Source organism: Terrapene carolina, unplaced genomic scaffold (genome assembly GCF_002925995.2).
Source record: "Terrapene carolina triunguis isolate 2854851 unplaced genomic scaffold, T_m_triunguis-2.0 Scaffold192, whole genome shotgun sequence".
NCBI classification, from domain to species: Eukaryota; Metazoa; Chordata; order Testudines; family Emydidae; genus Terrapene; species Terrapene triunguis.
Window position 1 is genome coordinate 15188593 of NW_020664543.1, and position 21420 is coordinate 15210012.

The 21420-nt window shown below is 55.7% G+C and overlaps 1 protein-coding gene across 1 annotated transcript in view; it reads left to right on the forward strand.

Moving 5' to 3' along the window:
* The window catches only part of ITGB4 (integrin subunit beta 4), a 56154-nt gene that overhangs the window by 13673 nt on the left and 21061 nt on the right, over positions 1-21420 (forward strand). The window contains exons 4-25 of the mRNA XM_026654428.1: positions 1116-1217; positions 2516-2720; positions 3224-3320; positions 4335-4506; positions 5255-5518; positions 7371-7460; positions 7639-7761; positions 11292-11459; positions 12175-12251; positions 12503-12714; positions 13699-13802; positions 14268-14366; positions 15443-15572; positions 15757-15879; positions 16836-16942; positions 17665-17698; positions 18426-18614; positions 19293-19396; positions 19779-19837; positions 20675-20698; positions 20891-21039; positions 21138-21317. Coding sequence (XP_026510213.1) covers positions 1116-1217; positions 2516-2720; positions 3224-3320; positions 4335-4506; positions 5255-5518; positions 7371-7460; positions 7639-7761; positions 11292-11459; positions 12175-12251; positions 12503-12714; positions 13699-13802; positions 14268-14366; positions 15443-15572; positions 15757-15879; positions 16836-16942; positions 17665-17698; positions 18426-18614; positions 19293-19396; positions 19779-19837; positions 20675-20698; positions 20891-21039; positions 21138-21317 — 2812 coding nt within the window. The remainder of the gene's footprint in view (positions 1-1115; positions 1218-2515; positions 2721-3223; positions 3321-4334; positions 4507-5254; positions 5519-7370; positions 7461-7638; positions 7762-11291; positions 11460-12174; positions 12252-12502; positions 12715-13698; positions 13803-14267; positions 14367-15442; positions 15573-15756; positions 15880-16835; positions 16943-17664; positions 17699-18425; positions 18615-19292; positions 19397-19778; positions 19838-20674; positions 20699-20890; positions 21040-21137; positions 21318-21420) is intronic.

Consider the following 21420-nt stretch of genomic DNA (forward strand, 5'->3'; position numbering starts at 1 on the left):
GTATTCCAAGGTTTTGGCTCAGGCCCGTGTCTCTTTTGACCTGCCGCCTCCTCTGTGCAGCCCTCTGCTCAGACTCCCGGAGAGCCTCCCTGCTAGGGGAGCTGCATAAGAGGCTCCTTTAGATTCTCCTTCCTCAAGAAATGGGTCCAAAGGGAAACGGACCTGGCGGCAGTATAACCCAGGGAGGGGGTCAGTTTGTGGTGGGCTCAGAGCAGGGATCTCTGGCTGCTCAGGGATAGACACCAACCCCCAACTCTGGAATGAGAGCGAGGGATGGGCATTTGGGTCCTGTGAGAGGAGGGGTTGGGCCGTGACCAGACAAAACAATTGCCCCACTGCCTTCTGGTCCCCCGTCTCTCCAGTCCAATGGCACAAGTTACCACGGTGCAGATCTGCCCAGACGTGAGCTGGATAGCCCAGTGACAAGAGAGCAAACGCATTTCTTGCAGAGGTGCCTTGGCAGGTAGCAGGGCCCCGGCCCCAGCAAGGTGGGGGGAAGGGGGGCGCACAGAGTAGACAACACGAGAGGTGCTGGCTCTGTGTGTGGGAGAGAAAGGAAGGTGGGGGCAGAGAGAGGAGGGACTCAAGTGAACCAAGAATGCAGGAAATGAGGACAGGTGAGGAACTTGTAAGAGGGCTTTGTTGTAATTTCAGATAAGCCTGATCTTTGGCTCAGTAGAGGGGGAGAGGGAGCAGAGAGGCAATGGGATGTAAAACACAGGCGGGTGAAGCACAGAGACCGCTAGCATAGACCACAATGTGGGAGAGGTGGAAGAATGAACAGGTGGGGGACTCCCTCTTTTCTAGCTAAGATGACGTTTCAGTATCTGTTTTATGCTCTCCAGGGGGGTCAGTGTTTGCAGGGGGAGAGGGCTGACTGGCTGAACACCCTGGTCTTCACGAACGGGACGGGAGCTGGGGCCTGCGACAGAGAGGTGTCCGAGGGGCAGTCTCTCATGAAACTGAAACGCCTGCCCAGGCGAGCCTTTTCCACTCCTGCCCGCTCCCAGCCTAGCGGAGGAGGGGCCGGCTGCCTGACCCCCGAAATGCTTCCCGTCCGCACGGGGCTCTGTTTATTTCCTAACTCTGTGGTTTTTCCTCTCCTGTGGTCACAGACCTTCAAAGAATCCCGCTGTGACCTGAGAGACAACCTGGTGAGCTATGGCTGCAGCGGGGCCAGCATTGTGTACGTGAGAGGAGAGATGCTGGTGCAGCAGGTGAGCAAAAAACACCTGAACTCTGGAGATAATCCACCAATGTTCTGCTTCTCATTTCCTTGACGAGCCTTTCGCTTGATTGCCTTCAGACAGCTCTTCAAGGGGCATCAGCGTGTCCCGAACCTCACCTTCTAGTTGTTATAATCTGCTGAGAGAACTCCCTCCAGATTCCTAAATACTTCTTTGCAATTCCACACGGCTAGGCGAATATAAATACCAGCAGCTATTGTTTACATAAGGCCTACTCAAAAACAGGCTACGCCCTTTGCTAGCTGATTAACATACCCCATTCTCAAAGCCCTGCTGGTGAAACGGATGCATGAACAAAAAGAGCCGCGCGTGTCAAGCTGTGTTAGAAATGCAGGAGCGGGTGATGCAGCTCGACGGGCTAACTCTGGCGTGGGTAATGGGATAACACAACCTTTCACCTCTAGGGCGCCAGTCAGAATTTAGCCAAGGTTGACCGCTGAGTGGGTCAGAACAGGGGGGAGGGGCAGGGAAATGTTGGGAAAATGTCCTGGATCTTTTTCCGCCCTATTGGAAACAATGACGTCAACATTTGACCCATGTGGGCCAGCTCCAGTTGACAGCTATTGATTGGAAGCCCTGATGCCTGTTTGGCAGCCTACCCAAAATGAGTTTGGGATCACAGCACAGTTCCTCGTGGAAAGGGGTAACGGCCACACCCACCCCACCACAAAGGGCACCAAGGCCTCGTCGGCATGGAGAATTTGGGGCAACCTCTCCCTTCTGTTGCTCTCATACAGTGTAGCTCCTTCAGCCCTAATGTAGACCAGCTGCTGGCGCCCTAGCATGGTCCTCTCACCCTGCCCAATCAACATGGCCTCTCTGGGGCTTCCCCTTGCCAATGCTGGTGCAGCTGGAGTGGGGTGGGCAATGGAAGGACCATCCTTCGTGCTGACAGGGCAGCAGAATAAACTATTCTCAAAGCTCCTAGTCCTCAGGTAGCTTAGACACGTCCGGGCACAGTCAGCGAGGGCCTGTCCTTAGAAATCACACGGATAAGAAGCAATCCACCTCAGTTAGCACAAAAATAAACAGACATCTCCAGCTGGGGGGTTAACCCAGACTCACCTGGGTGCAGGGGTTTCCCACTGGCGTCAGTCCCGCCATGTGTCCCCAGATGCCCTTCCCCTGAGCACGTGCAAGGGGAAGGAGAATGAAAGTTAACCCCTTGTTCACCACACACCAGCTATTACCCCTGCTTCCCATCGCAAGCACCAGGGTGAATCTCCTCTGCTGCTCTGCTAACCGTTTCCCGTTCTCTCCCCTGGCAGAATTTTAGCATCGACACGTCTCTGAAGAAAACCCAGGTGTCCCCACAGCGGATGTTCATGCGGCTGAGAGCTGGGGAGGAGGCCAGCTTCAACATAGACGTCTTCCAGCCCCTCGAGAGTCCTGTGGATCTCTACATCCTCATGGACTTCTCCTACTCCATGTCTGACGACTTGAACAACCTCAAAGAGATGGGCCAGAAGCTAGGTGAGGCTGGAGCAAGGCATGCTAGGGGAGGAAGGGAAACCAAGTCCCCCTACTGGCAGCATGGGCAGAGAATCTCCACCCAGGGCAGGGAACAGTAACACAACCGGCAGAGGGGCTGTGTGCATCTGGCCACCAGGTGTTTGTCGTTGTCCCTCGCTGCTTAGTGACGCACCTGGCCCTTTCTGGCCTGGGGTCCCTCTCCCCACCTGGAGTGTTCCTTCTGGCCCTCGCTGCACTACAGCATGAGTCCTTTTTTCTAGTCTTGTACTAAGAAAAGCTGAAAACCAGTGTCCTAGAGAGCGGGTGTGTTCTGTGTGGTGCCCAATGACCCAGATGCTCTGTTCCCCTCATCCCATAAGTCCTTGCACTAGTGAGGAGCCTTACCTGAGGCGTGGCATTCAGAACAGCTCCATGTGAAGGTGATGGGAAAAGGGCTGTGGTCTCAGCTGCGACCCTGCCAGTGCATCCCAGCTCACTGCTCTCTCTCCCTCCCTCCCTGCCAGCCGGATTCCTGCAAGACCTGACCTCCAATTATACCATCGGATTTGGCAAGTTTGTGGACAAAGTCTCGGCTCCACAAACAGACATGAGACCTGAGAAGTAAGTGAAGCTGAGAGGCTTCGATGAGATTGGTCAGGGAACGCTAGTCTGTCTCCTCATTGGCTCCCCCGCTCCGCAGTCTCCAGTGCTCAAACCCCCGTCCCGGTTTCTTCTCTTTGATAACTGCAAACCTCTCCTTTCCTGCCTTCCTGCCCTCCGCGCCAGTGTCTCCCAAACACCACGGCTAATGCCATCTCCTGCCCGCCCTCCGCGCCGGTGTCTCCCAAACACCACGGCTAATGCCATCTCCTGCCCACCCCCCGCGCCGGTGTCTCCCAAACACCACGGCTAATGCCATCTCCTGCCCGCCCTCCGCGCTGGTGTCTCCCAAACACCACGGCTAATGCCATCTGCTGCCTGTCCTGCCACAAGCCCACATCGGCCCCACTCCTTGGTTCCCATCCTTGGCTTTCCCTTTCCTACAACAATAAATTCAAGCTGCACATTCTCTTGTAGAGTTTAAGGCCAGAAGGGAACAGATGATCTAGTCTGGCCTTCTGTACATCGCTAAACACCATCCAGTCACTTCCATGCTAAGCCAACAACCAGAATTAGACCAAAGTATTACCACCCTCAGGAGACTAGATGACTGGGTGCTTTCAGAGCCCTATGTGATCTTGCTCCCACTCACGTCTCTGCTCTCACTGCCAGTGCTCCTCCCAGTCATCTCACCTCACTGCTCCTCATGTCACTTTTTGGACCTCTCAGCTTCATGCCTTTGTGCTGCCCCACCAACTGGAAAAGGGACTCTTCGTTCTGGGACCACCTTTCTCTCCTGCTTCTAATCTTTCTTTCTGCACCAATTCTTCCAGGGATCTCCTCTATCTTCTCACCAGTGATCCTCAAGCAGGGCCCTTCCTTGCACACCCTCTTGTCCCATGCCTTGCCGTGGGTTGCAGGGGCAGTACCTTGCTCTGTGCCAGACACGTTTACGGCACCATATGTGGTAATCCCTTGATGACTCCAGTAGCCAAGCCCCATTTGAAAGCCCTTGCTTTCCCTTTTCTCCATCAGGCTGCGAGAGCCCTGGAGGGACGCCGACTCGCCCTTCTCCTTCAAGAACGTCATCCGCCTGACCAGCAACATCCATCATTTCAGCCAGGAGCTGATGAAAGAGCGCATCTCCGGCAACCTGGACGCCCCGGAGGGGGGCTTTGATGCCATCCTGCAGACGGCTGTTTGCAAGGTGAGCGTGGAGGGGGCTGGCTCCTTTAGATGGTGTGTGTGTTGTTTGGGAGAGAGACAGCAGGTGGGATAGGTGACTAGCAACGTGGCTAACCCGAGCCCAGAACTCGGGGCCATACCTGGTGGGAGCTACTGCTCTCCCAGGATGGCCAGTCCGCTGCCCCTGCTGCTGTTGCTGAGACGGCAGCTTGTCTCGTCTTCCTAGAGTAAACCCCACTGAGAAGGTGCCTCCAGTCTGCGGTGCTCCCCTTGGGTCCCCTCACCCTCTGAGCTGTTCCCTTGTTCCTAGGGTTGTGTGGATCTGCTCCCCAGAGGCCAGCATGTTGTGGCAGCAGGTTTTCTGGCTGGGGAAACGGATATTTCCCTTATCAGCAGGCTAGCGCCCTGCCAGATATATCCAGGAAACAGCCCGCTTCTCCGCTGCGGCTGGACCTACCTGGACCGCCCCAGAGGCTCGGTGGGAGATGTGCACTGGGGGAGCAGGGAAGGAGGTTAACCCTTTCATCTCTGCCGTTTTTGAATTCCCTGGGCTGCGTGGCAGTTGGACGTGTGCACTAGCAGCGAAGGCGGGGATTATGAACAGAGTCAGGTACCCAGAGACCCCTTGACTTTCAGTGAGGAGTCGGGTGTCATGCTCTGAAAAGCCTTGCCTGCCACCGCTAGCGCGCTCGCTGGAGACTGGCCCGGTGCATTGTGTTTGATGGGCAAGTGAATGAAATGCCCCTCACCCTCCTTCCCTCTGGCCCTAGGAGAAAATCGGCTGGCGGACTGACAGCACTCACCTGCTGGTGTTCTCCACCGAGTCCGCCTTCCACTATGAAGCTGACGGCACCAACGTCCTGTCAGGGATCCTGCCGAGGAATGATGAGCAGTGTCACCTGAACCGAGCGGGCACCTACACCTACGACACCAAGCAGGACTACCCCTCTGTGCCCACCCTGGTGCGCCTGCTGGGCCAGCACAACATCATCCCGATCTTCGCCGTCACCAACCACTCCTACAGCTACTACGAGGTGAAAGGGGTGGGCGGGCGGACGGCTGGGTGGGAGGCGCAGGGAGTTAAGGCAATCGTCATGGGTAGGGTTGCCAACTTTCTACTTGCACAAAACCGAACACCCTTGCCTTGCCCCGCCCCTCCTCTGAGATCTCACCCATGCCACTCCCCTTCTCTGAGGCCCCGCCCCCACTCACTCCATCCCCCCTCCCTCTGTTGCTCGCTCTCCCCACCCACACTCACTCGCTCATTTTCACTGGGCTGGCTCCGGGGGCTGGGGTGTGGGAGGGGGTGAGGGCTCCGGGTGGTGGTGTGGGCTCCGGGGTGGGGCCAGAAATTAGAAGTCCAGAGTGCGGGAGGGGGCTCCAGGTTGAGGCAGTGGGTTGGGATGCGAGGGGGGCTCCAGCTGGGGGTGCAGGCTCTGATGTGAGGCTGGAGATGAGGTATTTTGGATGCAGGAGGGGGATAAGGGCTGGGGCTGAGGGGTTTGGAGGGCGGGAGGGGGATCAGGACTGGGGCAAGGGGTTGGGGCGCGGGGGAGGGAGTGAGAGCTCCGGCTGGGGGTGGGGGCACTGGGGTGGGACTGGGGATGAGGGGTTTGAGGTGTAGGAGGGTGCTCTGAGCTAGGATCGAGGGGTTGGGATGGCGGGAGGGGGACCAGGACTGGGGCAGGGGGTTGGGGCCCGGGAGGAGGTCTGGGGTGCAAGCTCCGGGTGGCACTTACCTCAAGCAGCTCCCAGAAACAGTGGCACGTCTCCGCTCCTGCTCCTACGCAGAGGCGCGGCCAGGTGGCTCTGCGTGCTGCCCCGTCCGCAGGCGCCGCCCCCGCAGCTCCCATTGGCCATGGTTCCCGGCCAATGGGAGCTGCGAGAGCGGCGCTTTGGCGGGGCAGCGTGTGGAGCCCCCTGACTGCCCCTATGTGTAGGAGCCAGAGGGGGGACGTGCCGGCTGCTTCCGGCCTCGCTGTCATTCCACCTCTAGCTGGTTAGTGACGTGCCTGTTGTGTTAGGTGAGAGGAAGATCTGGGGAGGCGTGTTGTGCAAATGTTTGGCTAACGACAGGGCAAAGGGAAGAATGGCCTTGTGGATAAGGCACTGGACTGGGACTCAGGAGACCTCCATTCTGTTCCCACCTCTGCCACAGACTCCCTGAGTGACCTCGGGCAAGTCACTTCATCTCTGTGCCTCCATTTTCCCACTTGCAAAATGGGGATAATCACCCTTCCCCCACTCCAGGAGTGAAATTCATTCTGGTGGTGCGGGGCCCAGGCACTGCAACGGAAAGTACCAGAAAAAAGCCTACACTAAAGTGGGGAAGGGAAGGGGTGCAAAAAGGAAGAGGTCCTTCTCGCTTCTGGGCATTGATTAGGCCACCCTCCAAATCCACCTCCCTCTGGACTGAGCGGGCTTGTCCCACTGGGTTTGTCATGCTGATGAATGCGGGTGGAGTGGGCAGGAATTCAGAACTACAAGATCCCACGTGCCACCTGTCCTGTGCATAGAAAAATGATGTTTGGAAGGTGCCCCCAACCATTCCCCACTGTGCTGCTTCACCGTCGTTGTGTTTGGAGTGATGCTCGCTCTGAATCTGGAGGTGAAATGGGGGAAGCCGCTGCTTTTTATGAAGAAGTGAATTAAACTACCTGAGCAAGATGGGGCCAGGGATGTCTCGCTTTAGGCAGGCTTCAGAGAAACGCCACACACCAGCTGTCAGCTCCAGCACAAACGCCCATTGGCAGTTCGTAGCCTGAAGGCAGGGCTCTGCTACCTTTGCGGCTGGTTTATGGAAATGAACCCTTGCAAGGGTGTCTCCGGAACCGCAATATTCCTGCAAGGGTTTGTGGCTTAGCTTCCTCTCCCTTTGTTTTTCAGAAGCTGCACAAGTATTTCCCCATCTCGGAAATCGGGGTGCTGCAGGAAGACTCCTCCAATATCGTGGAGCTGATTCGCATGGCTTTCGAGGTAAGAGATGGCCTCTGGGGTGTCGGTCTAGCTCACAAAATCAAGCCACTGGGCAGCTGGGTAGGGGGAGCATTCTGCCAGGGAAAGAGCAGTGGGGCAGGCGAGAAGGGGAGGCGTGGATGGGTTATGCGCTGAAGATAAGTGCTGTTGGGATCTACCTTTTGTTCTTCCATCCCAGCGTATCCGTTCCAAGATGGACATCCGGGCTGACTCAGTCCCTAAGTCCATGAAGACAGAATTTACCTCCTTGAAATATAAAAAGACAGAGTCTGGGTCGTTCCATGTCATCCGAGGGGAAGTGGTAAGTCCTACGCTGAGCTTCAATCCATCTGTAACGGTTCTTAGGGTGCCCAGGGTTGTGAGTCACCTTGTTACCTCCCTACCTCCAGCGTGAGAGAGACTTGCTTGTGCTGCACTCGGTGTCAGCTCCCTGACACCACCAGCTGTCAGCCACCCAAGCAATCTTCTCTGGGCTATGCCAACCGAACTTTGCTTTGCGGGTTACCAGTAGATGCACCCCACTCCGAGTCCCTTTGAAGCGTTCTCCTGTTACGTCCAGCCCCTGACACTGAACGCTCACAGAAATGACCAGGTTTGCTGTCCCCAAAAGAACACTACACACACCTTGACTGGTTCTACACAAGACCAGCTCCTATAGGACATCAGAGCCCTGAGATATATTTATAGTGAAAACAATCTGAAGTTTATTATCAAAGATTAAGATTGAAGAGACAGTGAGTAAGGATAATGGAAACAGGATGGTTAAGTGTAAAACAAAGTAGAGCGCTCTTCCTAGAGCCATATGCGGCTCCTTGTATAGGCACTGACTCCGGGGCTGGAACTACAGGCGTCAACTTTCCAATGTGCCGGGGGGGTGCTCACTACTCAACTCCTGGCTCTGCCACAGGCCCTGCCCCCACTCCACCCCTTCCCGCTTCCTCCCCTGAGCCTGCCCGAGCCTCCTGCATGCCAGGAAACAGCTGATCGGGAGGCGTGGGGAGGGCTGCCGGTGGGTGGGAGGTCCTGGGAGTGGGCGGGGAGGGGAGCTGATGGGGGGCTGCTGACTTATTACTGTGGCTCTTTGGCAATGTATATTGGTAAATTCTGGCTCCTTCTCAGGCTCAGGTTGGCCACCCCTGTCCTAGAGTCTAAACATAACAGAGTAAGCTTCTGTCTAAAGATGCTGATCTCACCCAAAGCAATCTTCCAGCATCTCCAACCAACTAGCCGGGATCCCCCTTTCATGAATGCAAAAAGCGCTGTCCTTTTGCTTCCTCAGTGAAGGATAAAGAGGCTTCCTTTTGCCTTCTCCTTATATCCCCTCCTCCTCCCACAAATTCATTGTTTGTCCCCAGATTTGGGATGACCCCTCCTGGTGTGTTGACCTCACATCTGTATGCTGACTTTGTCTGCAACTGGGGCACTTCCATTGTGTTTGCTTACAATGCTTAATTTACACGTCAACCAAGGCAGACGAGTCAATATACATCCTGTGTCTGGCAGAAACTTGTTTGTCAACCCTGCCCTGATTCAGACTTTATGAACATATGTCCGTGGTACAGTACATACATACATAACTTTTAAAATACCATCAATACGTACACATCACAACAATTATGAGGATCACTATGACATAGGGTTGCCAACTTTGTAATATTTAAAAACCGGACACTCGAGCAGGAGTGCTGGAACCTCTCCTTCCCCGCCCCTTTCCCCGCATGGCCCTGCCCCTGCCCACCACGCCTCACCCCTGCCCTGCCCCTTCCCCCGAGGACCCGCTCCTGCTCTGCCCCTTCCCCTGAGCCCCCACCCCCATTCGCTTCTCTTTCCCCCTCTCCCCCACTCCTTGTAAGGGTCAGGAGGGACTTGACTGGGAGCTGCAGCCGCCTGATGCAGGTGGGAGGCGGCCCTGGCTGAGTAGGGACTGGCGCGGGTGATGACTCGGCGCCTCTCCCGCACGCAGTAACCAGACTTTGGTTGTCCAGTCAGTAGATCTGACCAGACACCGTCAGGTCCCCTTTCCAATTGGACTTTAAGGTCGAAAACCGGACACCTAGCCACCCTACTATGACCTAAGCCTTTATTAGAGACCTCATGTGACATCATTTATGGATAAATACCATGAAAGCCGTGTGCTAATGGTTGGGAGTTTGTCAGGCGTGTTAGGAGTTGCTGTTACACAATAGTGAACCCGTTGCCAGTTGGCACTGAGTGGCTCTTAAGGTCACACCTCTTCCCTTACAGTAGGGTCAGCCACTGGCTGATCTGCAGGTGTCGGGTCATAACCCTCTTGCTTGAACAGGACATCTGTCATAATATTTTCTCTTCCCTTAATCGGCACAGTTTCCATGCCATGTTCTTGGAGCGTGGTGTAGCAGTTTGGAATTAGTACCTTGGGTTTGATGCAGCCACACCAGTGGATATCGATCTGTCAGGGTCCTAAACCTTCTGTTAATAGACAGGGCCTTACCGGTTTGACATCCCATACAATGGGATAACATTCTTTTTCCATGACTCAATAATTCTGTTCAGTGGGTGTCAGTTTTTTACTTCAGAAAGCGACAGGAAGCTTTTTGTTACGTCCCCCTGTTTGCGTCACCGCTGCACCCAAACCAGTGTCCGATGCATCAGTGCATAGTTCAAACATTTTGTCAAAATTTGGACTGGGCAGAACAGGCTTTTCTGACAGGATTTTCTTTACCTCATCAAAACCTTTTGTCCCCACCCTGTTTTGTTTGGTTTTGGCTTTTGCACAAGTCTGTGACTGCAGACACAATGTCACTGAAACGTGCACGAATCGGCGGTAATAGTTAACCAACGCTGTCAAAGACTGGACTTGTTTTTCAGTCTGGGCCATAGGCCAGATGACAACAGCTTTCACTTTCAGGGGATCAGGAGAAATTTGGCCACCTCCCAACCAGTGTCCTAAATAAGGAACTTCAGCAACTTCTGTTTTACATTTTGACACCTGTACAGTAAGACCTGCATCTCTGAGTTTTGTTAGCACAGTGCCCAAGTGATTTCAGTGATCTGACCAAGAACTGCTAAACAGTGCAATGTCGTCAGTATAAACTCGGGCAAAGTCTTGTAGCTCGTTTAACACTTGATTAACGAGCCTCTGAAAGGTGGTTCCTGCATTCCTGTGCACTCCGAGAACCCTCATGCCATCTGTCTTGGAGACTTAGCTGGCCCGCATCATCATGGTATCTGAGCACCTCAGTCTTCAGTGTATCCATGCTCACAACACCCCTGTGAGGTAGGGCAGTGCTGTTATCCCCATTTTAGAGAAGGGGAACTGAGGCACTCAGACTAAGTGATTTGCCCAGGGTCATGCAGGGAGTCTCTCTCTCAAAGCAGGGAAATGCACCCAGGTCTCCTGAGTCTCAGGCTAGCGTCCTTCCTGTCTTGTGTAGGTTAGCAGCAATTTTGGCATGTGCACGTTCCTGGTGTTACCAGAGTAACAGCTGGACTTAAGCTCCTTGGAGCAGGGACAGTTTTGTGGTGTTTGTACAGCACCTAGCACAATGGGGTCCCTCATTTATTATTGCGGCTTCTAGGTGCTGCTGCAATACAGATGAATAATAGCGGAAGGTACTTTGCAGGCCGAGCCTCTACAGCCAGGGCAAGATAGTTCCCCACCATTCATTTATTGTCCTGGAAAGGAGATAGCTTTTTTTTTTTTTTTTTTTTAATACCTGTCTCTATCCTTCCCTTTACAATGTCCCCAGCCTCTCACCTCCAGGCCGCCAGTTCAAATCCACCAGAGCAGCGGCTGGATCTAGAAGGGGCGTTTGGCTGCTGGCAGCTAACAAACGGGTCTCTTCCATTCAGGGCAGCTTCAAGGTGCGTGTGAAAGCTCATGAGTACGTGGGCGGGGAGCACGTCTGCAACCTCCCTAAGAAAGAGCAGCAAGGGGTAATCCACGTGAAACCCTCCTCTTTGAGTGACAGCCTGAAAATTGACGCCTCCGTCATCTGTGATGTCTGCCCCTGCGAACAGGTATGGAGGCTGCACTCCCACCGTCTTTGCTTCCGGGGGAAATCTTGGGATGTTTTCTGCTCTGATACAGATCCGGGATTGTAATGAATTGGCTAGTGTGTGTGAGCACCACTGCCCTCTACTAGATGGGATCCTCACTGCTCAACTGTGTGTCATATGCCCCTTGCAGCTACCAGCTAACGGAGATTCTCCTTTAGCTCAGGTAGTCAGGGTTTGTGCTTTTAGAGCAGGAAATCTGTCCTTGCTGCTGCCATGAATGGCTGGGGTGAGCAGGGTAGTATCAACTGCAAAGAGCTTGGTGGCCATGGATTTGTTTCACCGTTGGGGATCTGGGGGTGGAATGGAGTTTACAGGTGTGTCTGCTCGGGGTGCTGCGGGCAGCGTCTCTAGGCATTTTGAGGGAGGCTTCCAAAGTGAAGCGACTTTATTGTTCCCAGCGTCCTGTGGAACAGATTCCTAATCTGGCCAAGGAGACATTTTGCTACAGCCCCGTGCACAGAGCCAGGGATACAGTACCTGCTAAAAAGAGCTCCCCTCATATCCTGCTGAAGATCTGCCCACCCCCCATCCGCCCTCTCTTCATGTGCCCTCAGGGGGCCATCAGCAGAGGGTCCTAGAGACCCTAGAGCCTGCTAGTCTGTCTTCTAGGGACATGTGACTGGGTCTGAGTCTCTGGAGGAGGGTCAGTAACGTCCCGTCTCTTTCTCGTTTACAGCAAAAGATGGTTAGATCGGCCATGTGCAGTTCCAACGGGGACTTCGTCTGTGGGCAGTGCGTCTGCTACCCGGGCTGGTAAGGATCCTGTCCAGCGCTGCTCCGTAGGGGACCCAGTCCTGGAAACCTCCTCCTCCGGGCTTCAGTTATCAGTGGTGGTCAAAAGATCTTGGCTTAGGCTTTCTCACCCTGTATGTGATGGCTGCTCTCTCTGTGGATGTGAATCTCCCCACTGGCTCACATGCCAGGGATCTGTCCCCTGATGGGCCCCGTGGTGCCTCTGGCTTCTAAGGCCTCTCAGTGTGTGTCTCTCTCTCTCTCTCTGCCAGGCGAGGGGACATGTGTGACTGTTCCACAGCCTCTTCCAGTGACAACCAGGCCTGCATCCGCCCTGGAGACTCAGAGCCCTGCTCGGGGCGGGGCGAGTGCCTCTGTGGGAAATGCCAGTGCTATTCTGAGGACCTGACCCAGCGCTACGAGGGTGACTTCTGCCAGTTTGACAACTTACAGTGCCCGCGCACCTCCGGCTTCCTCTGCAATGGTGAGTGGGGGCCGAGAGGCTGGCAGCTGCTAGCTGGCCTCGGGGGCTCCTGCAGCTCCTTCCCGTGGGGCGCTGCCCCGACAGCGGCGGGTGCAGCATGGTTTTGGTAGCGAAGCAGGCGCAGAGCTTTGCCATTCACACCCCTCAAGATGTGAGCTTCAACGCCAGATGTGCAAATGCCCCACAGTGCAGGGGTTAGATCCGGAATGTTGGGTCAGGACCCATCTCTGCAAAGAGCTTTTCGGAACAGTAACTTCCTAGAATGGCTGCGAAAGCTTGTCCACCGGCTCGCGTGACCCAGACAGCCCTTGAGAGTTAGCGCTCAATACAAATACTAAATACAACACAGAGCCTGGCTTTTAGCCTGCACCTGTAACAAATCTTCCTGGTCATAGAGAGGCTGGGGAGAGAACCCAGGACATGGGGCTCTGAATAGAGAGGCCTCTGCTCCTTGAGCTACAGGAGATTTCCTTTAGCTGGCGCTAGTAGTAGTAGTAGATCCTTTTATGCACTAAGAACCAGCCACTAGAGAGAGACATGGCCCCCCACACATCCTGAGCCAGAAGGTCACACTGCAAAGCACAAGGAAGGGAGTGCGCTTTGCTAACCTTAAAGTTGCTTTGGCCCCAGGGCCACAGTGAAGGATCGGTGCAGCTCAGGTCTGATTAGAGTCCTGGATCCTGGCCCACCCCTCATTGAAGTGAATGGAAAGATGCCCATTGATCTGAATGAAACTGGATCATGCCCCTGGTCTGTAATCAGTATCATCAATTGCTTCTTCGGACCACGCTTGCGACTATCCCTTTTCCTCTCCCCCAGGGGACAAAGCCCAGCGATCTAAGATACAGTGAGGGAATCCTCTAGGGAGCAGCTGGGATGGCTCATGGGACTGAGAGTTGAAGGCAGGAATATCCTTAGGGGATCAGGAGCTAGAGATGCCGCCCAATTCAGCACTCACCTGTAGCATCCGCTCTTTCTCTGCAGATCGTGGTCGCTGCTACATGGGTCAGTGTGCATGTGAAAGTGGCTGGGGGGGCCCTGGCTGTGAATGCCCCACAAGCAATGACACCTGCATCGACAGCAAAGGGGTAGGTTACTGAGGGCAGGATTGTGCCATGCAGGGGCGGGGGAGGGCAAACTAGGTGGAGGCTGGGTCTGACTTTCCTGCTACCCTGGATCCAAAGGGTTCGGGGTTAGAGAGAGATCTGGATCCAATTAAGCTGGAGCGCTGGATGGCCTGAGAGAAGCAAGTGCGGCTGCGGGTGGCACAATGCTCTCCCTAGCCCAGTGCTATCCCATGAGTGGGGGAGTTTCTTCCTGACCCCAGCTGATGATCAGCTCCTGCCCTGACACATGAGGATTCGATGGACTGGATCATTTTTATCCCAGCTGTTGTCACTGTGGGTAAGTGATGAGGATGCGTGGGTGAGGGAGAGGTTGACAGGGCAACACTGAAGGAGAGCCACTGCTCTAGGACCTCTGTTACCAGCAGCACTAAGTGAGGGTTTATCACTAGTGTCAGAGGCTGATCCTGGCCCCCTCTACTCCTGCAGGGGATCTGCAATGGCCGTGGGAGATGTGAATGCGGCAGGTGCATCTGCGACAGGCCTTCTCGGTTCACTGACCTCACCTGTGAAATCAGCTACTCCCTGGTAAGGCTCCCAGTTCAATGGTCAGAGACCAGTACTCCTAATGCATCCCCTCTCTGCTCACAGCCTGGCTCCTGAGCCTCTGGGGGAACATGGGGCTCTTGAGAGGGCTGGGGGGAAACCCCAAACAAGGCCAAGAGCACATACAGGCCAGAAGCAATCTCCTGGGGACGGTCCTGCTCGTTAGAATGGTTTCCATCCTGGGACAGCAAGGCTAGAGTAGCTGTTGAATGGCCACCGAAGGCTCTTAGCCAGGTCTGTTTAGCTCACAGATGCTATTAAACTGATAAATACAACAGTATACCAAGATATGCATTTACAGGAAGGGAGCAGGCCTAGTGGTTAGAGCATATGTCTGGGATTTAGCTCCTGGCTTCTATTTCTGACTCTGAGACACTTAACTTCCCCGTGCCTCGGTTTCCCCAACTTTAAAACGAGGAATATACTTCGCTTCTTCTCAGGGGTGTGGGAGACTCAGGTTGTTATAATGTCTGTGAAAGCTCTCTGAGATCCTCAGATGAGAGCTGCTACCTCAGGGCAGAATATCAGTGTAGATTATTTTACTGAGATGGGGCTGATTCAAAACCCCAGATCTAAATATCTCCTACATTTGGGAAAGTTTGGCTCTGGATCAAAACTTTGTGACCCGGGGCCTGTCTCTGCTGATACACTGCGTGCATTGTGTGCGTACGTGCATGTGTTTGAATCTGGAGTTTTGGTTTTGCCCACTATAGAAATTAGGAGCCAGCTGCCAAAATCTAGATCTGGGTTCAGATTCCAAATTCCACCTCCAGGCCCGAAAGGAAAAGCATCCAGGATTGTTTGGGATTTCAGTTGGTCTGTAAAGGGATTTGAACTGAGCTGGGTTCCCACTCACCTTCCGCTGCAGAGTCGCTCTTTGTATGTCACCGCCACACACTTTCATGCTAGTCAGCCCCGGTCTGATGTCCCCGCTCCACCCCCTCCCTTACTCTGACGATGAGGGTGCATGAATTGTCTCCAACACTCATCCTTCAGAATCCGACGTTGTCCCTCCCTCTCTCCCCCTCACCGTCTGATGTCATGTCTCTGGTGCACAGGGCGTGCTGGGGGTTTGCGAAGACATTCGAAGCTGCGTCCAGTGCCAGGCCTGGGGGACCGGGGAGAAGAAGGGGCAGAAATGCCAGGACTGCTCTTTCAAGATCCAGATGGTGGATGAACTGCAAAAAGGTACTGAGCCCTCAGCCTGCGGGTGTCAAAGCTCTGTGTGTATCTCACGTGGCTTCCCCGAGCCCGGACCGTGTGTGTTTTGTGTGCAAGCAGCGCCTAGTACAATGGGGCCCAATCCCAACAGGAGCCTCTGGGTGCTACCTCTCATGACAACAGTCGCACACCCCCCCCCCTCTCTCTCTAGCGAAGGAGGTGAACGAGTACTGCTCGTTCCAGGACGAGGAGGACGACTGCACGTACCGCTACACCCTGGAAGGGGATCCCGGCACACTACACAACAACACCATCCTGATGCAGAAGAAGAAAGGTGAGCGGGGCCTGGTGGGGGGAGGAGGCGTGGGTAGGGCTCAGAGCTAGCAGGGCCTTGTGCCCACGCCCACCGCTGATCACAGCTCGACCTCTCTCTCTGCCCCTTGAGGGCGTCAGAGCTGCAAACTCTAAGTCTGAGCTCCCCCTGGTGACCATTCTAGAGGCCACTTCTCTCCTAATGAAGAGTATGAACTTGGAGCTAGTGAAAGGTAGCACCCACCCCATCCACAGCACAGGCCCAGCATGGGCGGGGAAGGTGCAAGCTACGGGGCCCCCTCAGGGCCAAGAGCATGGCTCAGTCTCCAACTCACGTCTCCAAGGACACCTGCAAACCCTGGCTTGCCTGCCCCACAAAGGGGAGCGCACCCCACAGCAATAAGCTGAAATATTGAGGGACCCCCTCGCTGAGCCCCCAGCCACTTCCGGCCCGTGGCTTGTCTTTGCGCCTGTCCATAGCACCCCGAGCGCATTGGTGGGGTTGTACAAATAATGCTAAATGATCTGGCCAGGCCGTGGTCACTCGGCCAAGGCTGCCAGCAGAGGGGCCTGGTAGAGCCCATGGGGATGGTTACTGGGAGCTGGTTACCATTGTCCCGTGGGAACTGGACTGAGATTCCCCCCAGTTCATCCCACACAGGCCACCCAACAGCCATCAGCTGGGAGCATTTTTCAGTCACTCCTGAAAAACTGGCTACATGCTAGGGAGTGAATGAAGAGCTGGCAGCCCCCTCTCCTTGCCTGGCGCTTGTGGGGGAGCACCTGGGGCAGTCGCAGGGATGTTACTGGATCTAGGTTTGGCTGCATCCTCCCAAGGAGAATTCTGGCTGCCCCCTCTCCCATTCCCCCATCCCTTTCTCTGGCTCTGCTCTCCTTCCCTCTCCCTCTCTTCCCACCCCAGACATGCTGGGCTCGGCTGCCCCCAGTTAACCGCTAGTTTATTGCTGCTGGTTGCAGAGTGCCCACCAGGAAGCTTCCTGTGGCTCATCCCCCTGCTCATTTTCCTGATGTTACTCCTGGGGTTGCTGCTGCTGCTCTGCTGGAAGTACTGCGCTTGTTGCAAGGTGAGATCCGGGTCCTGCCGTGCGGGGCTGCACTCAGACCCCCGGGGCAGGTGTGGCAGACACGGGAATTATCCAAGGCTAGAGACTGAAATCCTAGCTCTTGGAAAGCAGCCGTTCAGACTCATCTCTCGGAAGACGCTTTACAAAAGGCCCCGCTGCGCCTTTGCTGATCCAGCTGGGAAGCCAAAGGGTCTGAATGTAATGTAGTTTGGGGGGAAAGAGGGCCCGTTCCCATTGGAACTGAGGGGGGTTGTGCCAGTGGCTTCAGTAGGAGGTAGATTGGAGCCAGCATGTGCCAAACAGTCCTGTCACATCCGTGGCTGTGTCCCCCTTAGGGTAAACACACTGGCCCACAAGGGACAGCAGTTGGTCTGTGGTTTTAGCGGGCAGAGGTCTAGGCTTTCCAAATGTGGTTAGCCCTGCACTGCTGAGGAGTTTGCAGCCATCTCCCTTAGTGCTGTCGTGTGCACAGGCCAGGATGGCGTGGGGGCTAACGGAGATAGGGGGAGGCAAAGGGACCTGGCCTCAGCATTCCCAGGGGAACGATGACATGGGGTTGGCAGCTCTTGCCATCCCACATGGAGACCCCACAAGTTGTATCCATGCCCCCCCCACAATGGCTTCCTGTTGCTGATCTAACCCTCTCCGGCAGCACGGGAGGGAGCATTCGAGGAGCTCCTGGCCACAGAGGGACTCTCCATTTCTGTTTTTTTGTCTCCTAGGCTTGCCTGGCCCTGCTGCCCTGCTGTGCACGAGGTACCTTGTTCTGGGGGGAAGGGGACCGCTTTCGGAGGGGGTGCGCTTCCTGTACGGATAGGAAGGGAAGGGGCTGGGCGGAAGCAAGACCCCCAAGTGGGGTTAACCCTTCAGGAGCCTGAAAGGCTCAGCTGGGCAAAGGTTCTTAGTGGAGACCAGTGGCCTTGGTGGGACACTGGACAAGCCGTGTGTGCTCCCTACGGGACAGAGCCGGGGCTGCTGCTAGAGCACGGCAGCTGAACGGGCACCGTTTATTCAGTGGACACGCAGGATGTCCTGCTGGCCTGATGCACCCTCACTGCCCTTTGGTCCCCCATGAGCCATGCCAGCTCTGGGCAGATGCCGCTGGCATCCTGGGCTTGTAACTTGCAAGAACGATCCCTAAGAGCAAAGCACCGAACCTCAGGCAGCAGATGGATCGAGGGGCTCCTGGAAGGTCCTCCTGGGGGCAGTGATCTCGGGAGGGGTAAGTTCCACAGGGGCCAGGAAGAGGTTGCAGCCGCTGTAGAGAGGAGGGTTTAATGGGTCCCTTGCTGGCGTCTTGGCAGAGAGGCCCTGGATGAGCTGGGCCATGGAGTCAGAGCTCCCCGGCAGGGCAGTGCGTTGGGGGAGCCTGCTTTGTGGTTTAAACGGAGGGGGTCTGTCAGTCCAGCACCGCGTGAGTGCAGGGCACAGCCTGAGCCTTGGAGCCCTCTGAGCTTTAACCTGCTCCCCCCTCACCCCGCAGGCCGCACTGTCGGGTTCAAAGAGGATCACTACATGCTGCGGCAGAGCCTCATGGCTTCGGACCACCTGGACACCCCCATGGTGCGCAGCGGCTCCCTGAAGGGCAGGGACACCGTCCGCTGGAAGATCAACAACAACGTCCACAAGCCGGGCTTCTCCTCCCACACCACCACAAACCCCAAGGAGCTGAGTGAGTGCTAATGCCGGGGGGGAGTGTGTGTGTGTGCATGGCCTCCCACTGACGCCAGATGGGAAGAGAGTTTGGCAGCCTTGGGGTCTCCTCCTGGCCCTTCACAATCCCCAGGTCCTAGTTAGCCCCTTTCCCAGGACAGCACCCCTGCGAGGAGACTCCCCTTCCCTTTCTCTTCTCCCGCCCCCAAGGAATAGACGCCTGCCCCACAAAGTATATCCCCTCTCTGTCGCAGTGACTGCGAGGGTCCCCCGGGCCCGCCACCGTGAGCATCCCCAGACGTTCCAGCCTAGAACCGCTATGCCAAGCAGATGCCCCATCTCCACGTGCTGCCTTAGCTCGGCAGGCTGCTGCCTGGATTCAGCCTTCCGCTCTCCCTGCTGCTGCTTTGGGAGTGGTGAGGGCAATGATCGCTCTACTCCTCCATCCAGAGCGGCTGCTGAGACAGCTCCTCGGGCGGCTGCCTTCCTTGGGCTCTGGCTGTGTCTTGCCCAGCGCCTACTGGTTGCCGCAACTGATGGTCTGAGCACCATGTGAGCCGTCCGAGCCCTGGAAACTGGGCGCTGCTGGCTGGGGTGTGGGCCACCAGAGCCCTGGTGTTTCCTGACTCCCAGCTGTTCACGGGGTGGTTTCTCTGACTGACAGTGAGGGGGTCTGACCGGGGATTTCTCTCTCCAGTTCCTTACGGCATCTCGCTGAGACTGGCCCGGCTTTTCACCCAGAACCTCATGAAACCGGACAGCCGGGAATGTGAGCAGCTGCGCAAGGAGGTGGAGGAGAACGTAAGGGGCCAAACCGCTCTCTCTGGGCTTTGCCTTTTGGGGCGGAGGGAGCCAGGTACAGCCGGTGTGAGCTGTGGCTCTGTGGCTAGGGCCCAGGAAAGCCGGGGGCCGGTTGGGTGCAGCCAACAGGGCTGGGGAGCGGATGGAAACGGACATGGATTCTGAAGGGCTCATCTTACCGAGGAGGTTCTCCCTGCCGAGGGTGGTACGGACGAGGGGGAGGCCCTGGGTTCTCTGGCTGGGGTGGTACAGAGAGGTGGGCAGGAGGGTGGGGTTGTAGCGAGGGAGAGGGCTGAGCGGAGCCTGCTCGGTTTGCTGGCAGCATGGTGCCTGCTGTGCTGAGTCCCTGTGGGGCTGTAACAGACTCTCTTGCTCCTTACAGCTGAACGATGTTTACAAGCACATTTCCGGTGTCCACAAACTCCAGCAGACCAAGTTCAGGTGAGTGACCCAGGGACAGAGCGGATGTAGGGGTGCTGGGAAAAAAGGAGGGCATGGGGCACCCAGGGCTGCAAACTCTGACCTAGAGGGACACCTAAACTCTGCATGGGCAGTTTCCGAGGAGTAATCCTTCCCCGCAGCCCAGGTGCCGTGGTACCCCCAGTATCGTGATGTGAATGCCAGGGATTCACATGCTTGCCAGGGGCCTCCCAACTTGCCCCCAAAGGCACCACCATGGACTCTCTGGGCTACTTCTGGCTCCGTACATGGTGCTAAAATGCTACAGGTCTAATCACGTCTCGCTGAAGTCAGTGACCAAATTCCCATAGACTGCAGTGAGGACCAGGTTTTGGCCCTGTAAACGTGGTATCCTCCTCTCAGCTGGGAGAATCGTTCCCCAAGGTTAACTCTCTGTAAACCACATCCCTGGGCACGTCTGCTATGGTGTCTGGACGATCTGGGTCATAGGGAGCAGCAGGACATGTAGGGACCAGTGCTGGGGGTCAGCAGCTCTGGGGGACACAGCAGAGAGATGCCCTGCGTGGCACTTGCTAGCCAGCGTCCCACAGTACGTGGGGTTCTTCAGAACTTGCGATCGTGGGCCACACATTGCACAAGAGCAAGGACAGAAACTGGAGCGACAGGGAAAAGTCAGAGGTGGGACTTGAACTCCTGCCTTCAGTGTTCCCACGAGGGAGCTCGGCTGCTGGAGCCAGCGGAGCAGCTCTCATAGCTCTAGCCTGCTATAGACAGACTCTGGGTACTTCGAGACCTTCATGGCACCCCAAGTGGGATTTGGTGGGGTTATTCACTCTTGCTGGTCTGTTTTTTCCCTAGGTTGCAGCCCAATGCCGGGAAAAGGTAGGTGGAGTGTTCATGTGTCTCTCTCCTTCGTCCCTGTGCGAGTGTCTGTGCGTGGCGCGTGTGTATTGGCTGATTGAAAGCTTTGATGGCTGACTAGCGCTGTGAATGGCTGGTTGGCAGAGGCATCTGATTGACAGAACAGGGGCAAGGCGTGAACTCCTTTCTCTCATCCCCCTGACTGGGCTGCAGGCAGGACCACACGATTGTGGACACAGTGCTCACCGCTCCCCTTTCGGCCAAGACGGAGATCGTGAAAGTGACGGAGAAACACGTCTCTCAGGAGGCTTTCAATGAGCTGAAGGTGACGCCGGGTTACTATACCGTGACCTCTGACCAAGGTAGGAGGCGAGTGTTGAGCTTATTGACCAAGGCAAAATAGGGGTTTGTGAGGAGGGACCCTCTCAGCTATGCCCTTTCACCCTCTCCGCCTGCGCAGATGCCCACGGGATGGTGGAGTTCCAGGAAGGTGTGGAGCTGGTGGACGTCCGGGTCCCACTCTTCATCAGGGAGGAAGACGACGATGAGAAGCAGTTGCAGGTGGAGGCGATTGAGGTCCCCATGGGGACAGCGGCGATTGGACGCAGGCTCGTCAATATCACCATCATCAAAGAGCAAGGTGAAGGGGGCGGAGGGGCGTGTGATAAGAAATTCTCAAACCTAGATTAATAGCTCCTAAGGCCAGAAAGGACCATTCTGATCTAGTCTGAGCTCCTGCACAA